This window comes from Marmota marmota, unplaced genomic scaffold (genome assembly GCF_001458135.2).
Source record: "Marmota marmota marmota unplaced genomic scaffold, marMar, whole genome shotgun sequence".
Lineage (NCBI taxonomy): Eukaryota > Metazoa > Chordata > Mammalia > Rodentia > Sciuridae > Marmota > Marmota marmota.
Genome location: NW_026000169.1, coordinates 4045981 through 4058322, shown reverse-complemented (window position 1 = coordinate 4058322; position 12342 = coordinate 4045981). Strand labels below are relative to the sequence as shown.

Genomic DNA, 12342 nt, shown 5'->3' with positions numbered 1-12342 from the left:
AAATAAAGGTGTTTTATGGAAATTATGATTTATTTTTCCAGTGGTGGTTATGGTGTTTGAAATACTTTCTTTTTCCCTTTAGCTATTTTACTTTTCTTCTAGTACTTAGTAGTTGTGATAGAACTAGGATATTAACTAGTTTACAAAGGAATTGAGACTCAATTATCAGCTATGAAGGATATTTCAGCTTTTATTTTCTCATAGTTTATAAAACATACCTGAGATATCTTTTCAATATGTCTTGGGGTTTATTAAGACTTCATTTTAGAATACCACAATAGCAGTTTAGTGGCATTTTAAATGACAAATATGTAAATTTTAATGGGACCTCTATAAATATGTAAATGTTAATACATTGTAAAGGGTAGTGCTTTTTATTTCCCTGTAATAATTTACTTGCAGGGTGACAGTGTCCTGTGATATAGAATATAATATCACCATAATTACTTTTTGTACTATATACATGTTTCTGTTTATTTAGAAATAAATACTTAAAGGAATTTGAAGTTTGGAACTTAAGTTTTACATCACACAATTACATGTTAAGCATTTATCCAACCCCAAATTCTAGTCTGTAAGAAACATATAAACTGGAGAAAGTCAATGACTACAATATATAAGATATATAGATATACAATATATAAGTAATTAATTATCCAGTGATCCCTGAAAGTACATGTATTATTATCTCTATTTTATCATGTAGAAACTTTGGTTAATGCTTTTCTTTCTTTTATTTTCTTTCTTTCTCTTTATTTTTTCTTTGCTGGGCCTCATGTGGTGCATGCTAGGCAAGTTCTCTACCACTGATCTACACCACCAGCCCACAATGCCTGTTATCAGCTATTTGTTTGTTAGATTATCACAGTATTCCAAAAGCCTTTAATTCCATGAAATACTATCGTCAGTTCTTTATTAGGACATTTATTAGCAAAACAAAATGCTCAGTGCTGTTCTAAAAAACATTTCTTAGAATTTCCCCCCTCACTTTGTGTGGGAGAACACTATGAAAAAATTAGAGTAATTGAAAATAGTTAATAATCTGAGTAGATATTGTGAATGCTTTCCTGATGGTATTAAAAATACAACAAAATTAAATTAAAGAAAAATGCAGAGGTCAGACTTTAGCCACAGGTATATTCAATTCTTTTTCTTAGAATTAGTGATTAACTTAAAACCTGCCTTTAGGCATTGTTTATTACTTTTCTTTTCTTTCTTTTTTTTAAACTTTCTATTCTTCACTGACTAGCATTGTACAGCTAAAGCAAGAATTGTTTTGCATTGTTTTATATTTTATTTGGCAATTTCTAATTCCAGCAAATCTTAAATCATATTTTGGATGACATTGAATTTTTTATCACAAAACTCCAAAAAGCAGCTGAAGCATACTCTGAACTTTCTAAAAGGAAAAAAACTAAGAAAAGTAAAAAAAAAGGACCAGGAGGTAAGTTGGGTTTTCTTAATCTTCCAAAGAGCATTCAAAACTCCAGTTCTAAGTAGAATTTCTGCCCTTGGAACTGCTTAGCAAAACTCATTGACTGTGAACCAAGATGCCTTATCTAGTTTGGGGATAGCACCAGAGATTTAGGCAGTGATGTTGAGCCCAGAAAAGAGCTTATTTTGGTTCAGGCTGGCTATAGTGAAGAAAAATCTTAGGATGCACTGTATGAATCACAGAGACTCTGTGATTCAGGTAGTGACCATGTATCTATAGTTTTCATTATAGTGATTTTAAAATTGGCATCTAGTAAGGAAATCTGTAGCTCTGTTCTTTTATGTGGATTAATTTTATTGTAAATATAGAACCTCATTATTTTTAAAATAAAAGTTGACTTCTCATTAAAATGCTTAAAAATGTTAATGGATTTGAATTTATCATCACAAAATTCCAAACGTGCACATTCAAAGTCACATACAATTTTGAAGTATGCTCCATTTCGGCTATTTCAAATGCCTCAAAATATGTAAATTATAAATATGAAAGTATTATTTATACTTCCTTTGGCAAGTGGTTTAACTTGAAATGTATAAAAGAATAGTAAATAAATGTCTCTTCCATTATGGATGACTTCCAGATCTTTGTCTACCAATATAATAGGCACTTGGCACTTAGTATTTCCTTTCAGATGTATATATCTGCCATATACCTCACCTCCACATATTTGGAAACTAAGTATTGTTTCATGGTGCTCAACCAACCACTTCCTTCTGTATTCTTTATAAAGGACAAATTATCCTCTTGCCCCACCTGATTCAGAACCACAGATTCTTTCATGACTTTATTCTCTAGCTTGTTGCCAACATTGGTTTATTTTTTCAGTGTCTCTTGTATCCATTTTTTCCCCCTTTTCCTTTTCATAAGTAGCATCCAGTTCAAATGATTATAGTTTCTTAACCCAGCTTTCTAAGCAATCTTTAGGCCTTTTATGCTGTGAGAACACTTTTCCTAAATCTCTGGTCAATCACTTTATCCTTCTGCTATAAAGCATGTTAGTTCCATGTTTTATTGATTTAATCAGATTCCTCACCCTGGCGGTCAAGATCATCCACAGCCTAACCTAATGTATCTGTCTGTTCTCATGTTTCTCTGGATTAATGTTTGTTATTGTGTGTACTTGCAAATTATTTCTCCATAAGCTATTTTCATCCAACCATGATGATTTCTACAAATTGCCCTAAAAAATTAAAAACAAAAAAAACTTTCAAATCTCATTTTAAAAGTTGCTATCCTCCAGAAACATTTTTTAGATCTACATTTCCAACTCCCAATCAGGTGTAGTTTCTTCTACAGTGTTTTAACACTGAGTTCTGATTCATGTCTCCCATTATATTTTAAGACCCTTCAGAACAGGGTTTATAACTTACTCATTTTTAATCTTTGCAATGAGCAGCACAGTGACTGGTGCATAGAGGCTTCAATACATCTATGTGGAATCAAATGAGTCCTTGGTAATGTGGAAGGTTAGAGGACTCCACTCAAACTTTGGATCATCTTAACTAGTTACAGTGATACTATGAGATATGGCAGAGTAGAAAGGTAGCATGATTGGTATTATAAAACTATGAAGACATGAATATGTTTTTTTTTTATTATTTAAAACTTTTTCTTGGAACTTTGTTCTCATTTTCCCCTTATGTTTTATAGAGGGTGTTTTAACACTGAGGGCAAAACCTCCACCTCCTGATGAATTTGTGGACTGTTTCCAGAAGTTTAAACATGGATTTAACCTTCTGGTAAGTGCAAATTATTTATATATAATTTGAAGGAATAAATGAAAAGGATCAAATCTAGCCAGGAGGTTCCTAAAAATTAAGAGAGAATATCTAATCTGTTTTTTATATTTGTGTTTTGATTGACTGTAAAACAACAAATTATAAAACTTGTATATCTAAGAAACTTAGTAAAAAAAAAAATGACCCCTTATTTTTTAAATCGAATTTATTTTATTCTCATTCTCTCCAGGCTGGTAAATATACTAAAAGTAAGACCAATGAATCTACATCAGACCTCCTTAAGTGTCTATTTTTTGCTTGATTACATCTTAGTAATATATATGTTTATTTTCTTCTGTTGCAGGCCAAACTGAAGTCTCATATCCAGAACCCTAGTGCTGCTGATTTGGTTCATTTTTTGTTTACTCCATTAAATATGGTGAGATTTTATTAATTTAATAAATTAATCATTCTTAGTATGTTTTTCAGCTCCAAGAGTCAACACTATTTAGTCAGTTTTTCTTCATTATCTTGCTGTTTCTCTTACCATTTCATTAAAAATTGAGAATGTGAGATTTGAGAGTTTAAAAGAACCTTAGAAATAAGCAATTCATGCACTTTATTTAGAGCTGTGGATGTAGGTCAGTGGTAGAGTGCTTGCCTAGAAGATACAAAGTTCTGGATTCAAATCTCCAGAACTACAAAAACAAAAACAAACAAAAAAACCTCCACCTTATTTTAGAAATTAAGAAACTGGCATTTTTAGGTAAGTGAAAAATAAATAAAAGTTTATTGGATACTATTGTTTCAGAACCCACTGGTATATATTATAGAGTAGCTTAAATGAGATAGACATTTTTTTTTCTTTTGTACCAGGAATTAAACCGAGGGGCATTTAACCATTGAGCCACATCCCCATGCCTTTTTTGTATTTTATTTAGAGACAGGGTCTCACCAAGTTGCATGAATCCTTAATAAGTTGCTGAAGCTGACTTTTAACTCCTAATCTTCCTGCCCCAGTGTCCCAAGCTGCTGGGCTTATAGACATGTGCCTCTGTTCCCAGTGATACAGGCATTTTTATCTCTCTCAAACTAGGCTAATCATGGGAAGTCAAGTGTTGGATGGATGGCTTTCCTCTATGAAGTTATATAGGACCCAAATTCTTCACATTAAAATGTTCATCCAACAAACATCAGTTGAGAGCCTCCTAGGTAATTGACAGGACAGTAGCTCATCAGGAACAGATGTACAAAAATTCTTACTCTCTTGAAACTTATATTGTAATGTTGGAGGGGCAACCAATATGGTAAATAAATGCACAAATAGTACAGTTTTCTAAAAATTAGATGTTTGTGAGAAAATAGGGCCAGGAATATCAGCAGGGAGTGCCATGGGTGGCTACATATGTGTTTGTGAGTGTGTCGTGGAATGTCACCCTTTATGAATAGGGTTGGTTAGGGAAACCTCACTAAGAAGATGCCACTGGAGTAACGGAAGTAAGGAATGAGTCATGTTGATTTCTGAAGGAAGACAATTTCAACCAAAGAAAGGCCTAGTGTGAATGCTCTGAGGTGGTAATATACAAAGCATGTTCTTAGAATACACAGGTATTGTAATTTTAACAAAATGAGGGGAAAAAAGATTATAAGGAGATAGAATTAGAAGGCAATAAGATAACCTGAGGATATATCTCATTGGTCCATACATGAATGGTGAGACCTTTGATTCATGGGCAGTTTTCAGCAGAATAGGACTGCTCTGGCTGCATTTTTAGAAATTTGAGTGAAGAATGGACCAGGGTGGCTGTTAACATAATCCAGATGGGAGATTAATGGTGCTTGGACCAGGTGGCATTGGAGGTGGCAAGGGGAAAACCAGTTATTAATTTTCTGGTGGATTGCACGTGCTATGCAAGATTTACCAATCCCTCCTTTGGCCTAAGACTGGCAGGATGGAGTGGTTATTGACTCAGAAGGGGAGGCTATGGGCAGAACAGATTTTTGGAGAAAGATTAGGGCTTCAGGTTTACACATGTCCAAATTGAGTTGTATCCAGATGGGGAAATTTGAATCAATAGTTGAATATATGGATTTGAAGTTCAATGGAGAAATCAGGCCTAGAGATGTACAATTGAGGATCATCTGTGTGTCAAGAGCATTGGATGATGTCAATAAGATTGTGTTTGTTAATAAAGATTGTATTTGTTAATAAAGAAGACCAACAAGGACTGGTTGAACCTGATGGTGCTCCATACAGAGTTTCAGATTTCTACTTATCTAGTTATAGTTCAGTAATTCTTGTCGTGTAACAAATACTAGCTTATTAGCAAAATTTGTATTCTTTGGCATACCTTTGATCCTATCTTATTTTGGGTTATTATGAAGTATTATTTATAATGCAGTTTCTGTTCACCCTGTTTAACTATTCACAACTTGTAAATAGAAATCTAGTCATTGCAGAGTAGAACTATACAACAGTGAGACTGGTTTTCCTAATCTGCAGCTCATCTTTGTGATCAGGCTTAATTTCTAAGAACATTGGTTCATTTAATCTCTGCCTTTCTCAAAAATGACTCCTTATTAACAGTAGCTACTTTGTAGCTACATTAAATGTTCTTCCTGTGGGACCAGGCTTATTACCTGGACAGTTGGGAAAAGACCAACTGTGGTGGGAAGCTGTGTTGAGGGTTAAGCTGTGGTGTTAAGAAAGTCTTCCTAGGAGAGGCAGTGCCTGGGAGCATCTGAGTGGTGGAGGAAGGGCCTTCTGCGGTACAGAGAATAGCATGTGCACATACAAAGAGGCATAGAACAGCAGAGTACACTCATAACTGGAGGCTGGAAGAGAAATTGACTCTTGGTCTGAAGCCATTTGAAAAACAATCTTCTTTCTTCTTATACCACATCTTTTAGAGGTGAGATTTTTCTTTATAAAAGGGTTCTGATTTCTGCTTTAGGAGATAACTGCTCTTTAGCCAGGAAGTCGCTCTTGAGGAGCAAGTGCGGAGCAGTGTTTGGACTTCCATTTCTCTTCGTTCTGCTTATCAGAGCGTTGCACCTGTTTGTTTCTGCTGGTCATTAAATTATCCATATTAAATCAGGGAAATTTCCTGGAATTAAATTCTGGGGGAAATTCTGTAGATTAGAGTACCTGTTCTCAATTTTCTGTCACCTTTCTCCCAGATCCTTTTATTTTTATACATCTGAATAGGCACAGCCATGGACTAATAATTCAAGATTCATTTCTCAACAGTTTTCATTTCTAGAACCGTATTTTTCAAGTATAGGGTAATAGATTTTCCAGTAGAAAAAAATATATTTAAAATAACAAAAAAACAAATATAGTGAAATCAAAGGATGAAGAATTTTCTGCATAGCCATTAATATTTACCAGGAAAAATACAGTCATATAGTCAATATGTGGATACTGTTCATGTTTAAACTGTTAACTTTCATTTTAGATTTTAAGGCACCATTGGACTGGACAAGTTGATTATTTATTTATTTACTTTTGGTACCAGGGGTTGAACCCAGGCACTCTCAACCACTGAACCACATCCCAGCCCTGTTTATTTATTAATTTAGAGACAAAGTCTCACTTCATTGCTCAGGGCCTCGCTAAGATACTGAGGCTGGCTTTGAACTTGTGAACCTCCTGTTTCAGACTCCCAAGTCACTGGGATTCTAGTGCCACAATGGCCAGCAACAAGTTGGTTTAATAAGCTGTTTTTTATTCAGTAGTGTGTTGAACAAATTAAAAATTTAATGTGAATACATAAAAACAGTGCTTGTTTTTGACATGGGTTTTTGTCTACACAATTGGAAAATACAGAAATAATAGTCATCTTTTTGCTAAAATATACTTTATCATTCTAGGTAGTGCAGGCAACAGGGGGTCCTGAACTAGCCAGTTCAGTACTCAGCCCTCTCTTGACTAAGGACACAATTGATTTCTTAAATTATACTGTCAATACTGATGAACGGCAGCTGTGGATGTCACTGGGTGAAACTTGGATGAAAGCCAGGTGAGATATATGAATTTAGCATTAATACCTGTACTGCTGTAAGTATTGTTTTTCATTTATTGCATTCATCTGATGAGACATTTATCTAACTTTCTATGTATAAGGACTAGGTGTTATAGGATGGAAAAGCCTAAAACCTTAAAAAGCTTTAAGTCTAGTGAAGGAGGTTGAAGTATAAGCAGTGTAAGGCTTGGTGAGTGCCAGGAGCAAGGCGGAAGCAGAATGTGGTTGGTTGGCAAGATGGATCAGGACGAGGACTGAGAGAGGACGATAATTAGCTTTTGTGAAAAATCTGCCATTTCAAACAACAGATAATAATTCTAGTAGGTACAGGTATGTACACACAATATATACACACACATATGTGGTGTTCACACCCAGCGTGTTTGCTATGTTCTTCCACACACTTTACATGGAGGTTGTTATTATCTCTATTTTACAGATAAAGAAAGTGAGGACCAAAGATGTTAAGTGATTTGCCCAGAGTCACACTACTTGTGACAGAGCAAGGATGTGCACCTGTAGTCATTGTTTATGTTTCCTTTGCTAAACTGCCTTTCAGTAGGATGAGTAGGATCTCCCTGCCATGTAGCAGGGAAGGGCCTTCCCATTAGAAAGAAAGATACAAGGGAAAGCAGGAAGCAGGGAAGTCCAGAGCACGTGTGACGGGTTTATCTGGAGAGGGATGGTAGGTGGTGGATGACTGTGAAGAGATGGAGGAGGAGGGTGTTAAGTTAGGCATTCAGAGGTAAGGTTTCCAAGGTCATGAGGGAACCTGGGTCTGGTTCTGAAGGCTGTGGAGAAACTAGTAACTGAACAGGAGTATGATGTGACTGCATCCCTGTTTCTAAAAGATCAGTGTGGTAGTTGTGTCCAGTGACTGGAGGCAGAGCGGCATCTTGGGAAATGCACACTGTGGTAGAGGTTCCGTAGCATCAGCGTCCTCCAGGGCCAGAACAGTTGCAGTGGAACTGTAAGGGAAGAGTGGATAATTTTCGAAATTGTGTGTTTTTCAGTAAAGTGAGAAAGACAAATCATTAACAAGTGCAAGACTAATGCTTGCCAAGTAAACCAAGTTATTTCACATGTGAATAGTTTTTGCTTGCTCATTTATCTAAATCTCTTTATTCTGTTAGAGTAAGTCATTCAGTATAGTCACTTGGTTGCTTTGAACTTTGTCTTCTTAATGTTTTTGGGTGGGCTTAAAGGTATGGACCAATGAACACCTTATTTTCTTTTTTTTTAAAGTTGATTGAATTAATTTAATAAATCAGGTACAAGTTACTTTTAAAGCATTTTATTTTCATAAACTTGTTTTCGTTTTTCTTCTATTGAAACACATACAAACCTTTCCCACTTATTTTCTGAATTTTGGCTACTGCTTGTATTGCAGTATAACTTATATTTTGAATGATTTACAAAAATGTATTAAAAGCACTAAAATTGCTGCTTTTATAGTGAAATTATTATTAGACTTATTTATGTATCTATATGTTATATATTTGCTTATCTATTATTCATGTATCAACATGTCATACTGTATACTCTATAATACAGTTTTTATGTCATACTATATAAAACTGCTTCAATAGATTTCTTAAATCTGTTAACTATATGCAGGCTATAATTTTATATGAAGCCTTGGTGGGATTTAATTTTTTTCCCCATAAAGCTTATTAAATTTATCAGTTCTCATACAATAAAAATAGTCCAGGCTTTTTAGTTATTTTGTTTTGGGTTCTACCTTAAAATGAGAAAATTAATGAATCTTTGAAAATCTACATCTAAAGGAAATATATTGTTAGTTCTTAACATGAGAAAAGGGTCATTTCAGATCCTGATTAAGAGTATTACAAAATGAATATGCCGATTTAAAAACTCATAAAAAGAAAAGAATCATGAAGGTACATAGTAATCTGAATAAAATGACTCATTTCATCATAGTAGAAATACAATGTGAAGAATTAAATCATTTATTAAAGATGAAGCAACATATTGTAGCAAAAGTGAAGCCGTAATCCTGTCCTGGTTCTTTTGTGGTTCATGAGTGATCAGGAGCTCGTAGGAATAAGTCTCTCTCATAGTCATTGGACGATGAATGGTTAGTGATTATAATTGTAGATTAGTGGACTTTGCCGATTAAAACTGAGCTGATACATTTAATTTGTAAAATTGGTCATCTGTTCCATTTTAGTGAACTTTATAATTTAAAAAATCATGAACCTTAAAACAGGTTTGACTGTTTTTTCTCTTTTGAAAGATCTCTCTTATCATGTGTTTCATGGTGATGTAAGGGGAGCAAAGGGAAAGGTGAGAGTCAGAAACTACTTTAGATTAGGAGAAGTTTATGCTGTAAATACTTATCACACTTCTGGCTTCACACTCCTTCCCACACAGATTTTTTAAAACCTATATCCATGTTGAAAAGTTGAGTTTAATGAAGACTTTAGGCAAAGTAGTAAAAACACATCATGCCACAGAACTGAATCTTTCTCTCGTTTAATTGGTGTGAATATGAGAAACATATTTACTTTCCTTGTTGGGTGAATGGAGGCCAATGAGGAATGTGTTGTTTTTTTGAGTGTGCGTTATTTGTTTTGTTTTGTGGATAACTGTACTGAAGATCATTATCAACATGGATACATTTCTTAATTTTGTTGTTTATATGACTTAATGCCCTCCTCCAGAGCAGAGTGGCCGAAAGAACAATTTATTCCACCATATGTTCCACGGTTCCGCAATGGCTGGGAGCCCCCCATGCTGAACTTCATGGGGGCACCAATGGAACAAGATATGTACCACTTGGCTGAATCTGTGGCAAATGTAGCAGAACATCAGCGCAAGCAAGACATGAAAAGATTGTCCAATGAGGTAAACATTTTTAACCACGATCTTTTTGTAGATGGAGTAGCAATGATCTATGCATTGTGATCATAAGTTCTCATTCATCTGAAGATTGTTCTAGAATCAGTTACTGTTAGTTTCTCTGCCCCAGTCTGTCTGCTATTTGTACACAAAGTGCAATATTCTGTCCTGCTGCCACTGCTTCCCCAGCCCTGGTAAACCTGAGTCTTTCTTATCCCTCCCCTCCTGCTCTTTCCTCCCTCTCTCCTTCCCTCCCTCCCTCCCTTCCTTCATTTATTCCTTGTTCTCTCCCTCTTTCCCTCCTGCCCTTCTTCCCTCCCTCCCTCCCTTCCTTCCTTCCTTCCTTCCTTCCTTCCTTCCTTTCTTCCGCTGTGAAGGAACCCAGGGCCTTGCACATATTAAGCAAGCACTGTACCACTGAGTCACATCCCTAGCCCTTTCTTTTTGTCTAGTTCAAAACTTCTGGAGTCCTGTGGGCATGACTGGAGGACCAAATTCTTTTCTGGACTTCGGTTTTCAGGTTCAAATGATTACTTAAAACACAGTCATACCCTCAGGATATCATAAAATGTATTGCGTCTTTAATGTGTTTAGTAAGCTTTATATTATAACCTATTTGGGGAGCAAATTAAGGGAATAAAATAGCAAATGATAACTAGATGCTCCTGAAGTCCTATTTTCTTCCTTTATTTAATTCCTTAGGTTAATTTTCTCATACTACACAGGTATGTATAATATGGAAAACCTGATATGAGGAAATGAATTAGCAAATCATAGTAAATTAAAGCCTGTGGCCACTTAAGGAGAAACATGTATAAATTAGATTTCTTAAAATCATTTCCCCAGGGGACTATTCTTAGGCAATAATAATATTATAGAAAGTTGGTTAAACTCTTGGATTTTTTAAAATAAAGCAAACACAATACTCAATATATTTTTTTCCCAATTGTTTTTTTCCTCCGGCTGCATATGAGGAGAGTGCAGGCTCCATACCTGCCCTTCCCTCTAAATGCGTAATTGAGGAGATGACCTCGTTTCCCTGAACATTGGTTGGCAAGCATATGTCCCTGCCTATACTCTTTAATTCAGAGATCATCCCACTGTGAATTTTCTATTTAGAAAGGAGTCTTTGTAGAGAAAAAGAAGTAACCTAACATGAATGTATAATACACTTGCTGTTGCTATAGTTATAGTTGTTTTCAAATAAAAAATTTCTAGTTTATAGTATTCATATCTTAAATAAGAATATGCCCACTGTAAATGTATGCCTCAGAAATTCACTTTTGGGAATTCTTTTCAATTTGTGTATTTAAAGAGAGAGTCCTGTGTTCTGGGGTTCCAGTATATAAGTTTCTCTACTCTCTATGAGTAATTTTTAAAGAGAAATTATTGAGAATACTTCCTTGTGTGAGTTATTTTCCTGTTGTAAACTTTTTCCCATTTTATCACTTAAGTGGACATCCAGAGGTTTGAAAAAATGAAATGAAAAGTGCCTGCTGGCCATTCTAGGGGATTTTTTCCTTGAGATTTTGTTGAAAAAGCGGCCAAGTAATGGTGATTTAAAATGCATGAAAAATGTAATCATACATAGAAGAGAGACTTTATTATATTTTATTGCTACTATAATAAATACATTTACAACAAGCCTTGGGTAATACAGGATCTGGTGATGTTGTCTGGAATTGAAAGGCATAGGTGATGTGGAGGGACAGATGTACAGTTTTCGCTTCCTGACTTCCACTGACCCAGCCGCAGCCCTCAACCACACTGTGTAGCCATCATAGTTTGTCATTTTCTGTCATTTCTCACCTCCTTTCCAGCACTCCCAAGCTCTCTCAGGACCCAGTGATTTCACACTAGCTAATTCCATACTCTCTAGTTTAGAACTAGGCAAAAGGTGGGGATGACTCAGTTTCTTGCCTCTCTACAGCACAGTTTTAATAAAAACAAATTACTAATCAAATTTAGCATCTCTGTGTTTCCTAGGAAAATGATAAGCTGAATTGATTGAGCTTATATGTTTAAATGGCTGAAAATCATCTGCTCTTTGTATGCAAAGTGCAATATATTACCTGATATAATATAACATGGGCATTTTGACATTAACACACTATGGATTAACTCAGCCCCATTTCTGCCAGCCTTTTCTTTAGGATTAGCTATAGTAACCATCTATTGAAAACTTTCCTGAAACATCCCCAGTTTTATATATCTCAAAAAATTTGTCCCTGTGAATCCATAA

General features: G+C 35.2%; 1 protein-coding gene across 5 annotated transcripts in view; it reads left to right on the top strand.

The window, feature by feature from the left end:
- The window catches only part of Eps8 (epidermal growth factor receptor pathway substrate 8), a 161746-nt gene that overhangs the window by 119943 nt on the left and 29461 nt on the right, over positions 1–12342 (top strand). For all 5 annotated transcript variants that reach the window (XM_048787215.1, XM_048787213.1, XM_048787214.1 and 2 more), the window contains 5 exons: positions 1318–1444; positions 3146–3234; positions 3578–3652; positions 7087–7235; positions 9923–10106. In XM_048787215.1, coding sequence (XP_048643172.1) covers positions 1318–1444; positions 3146–3234; positions 3578–3652; positions 7087–7235; positions 9923–10106 — 624 coding nt within the window. The remainder of the gene's footprint in view (positions 1–1317; positions 1445–3145; positions 3235–3577; positions 3653–7086; positions 7236–9922; positions 10107–12342) is intronic.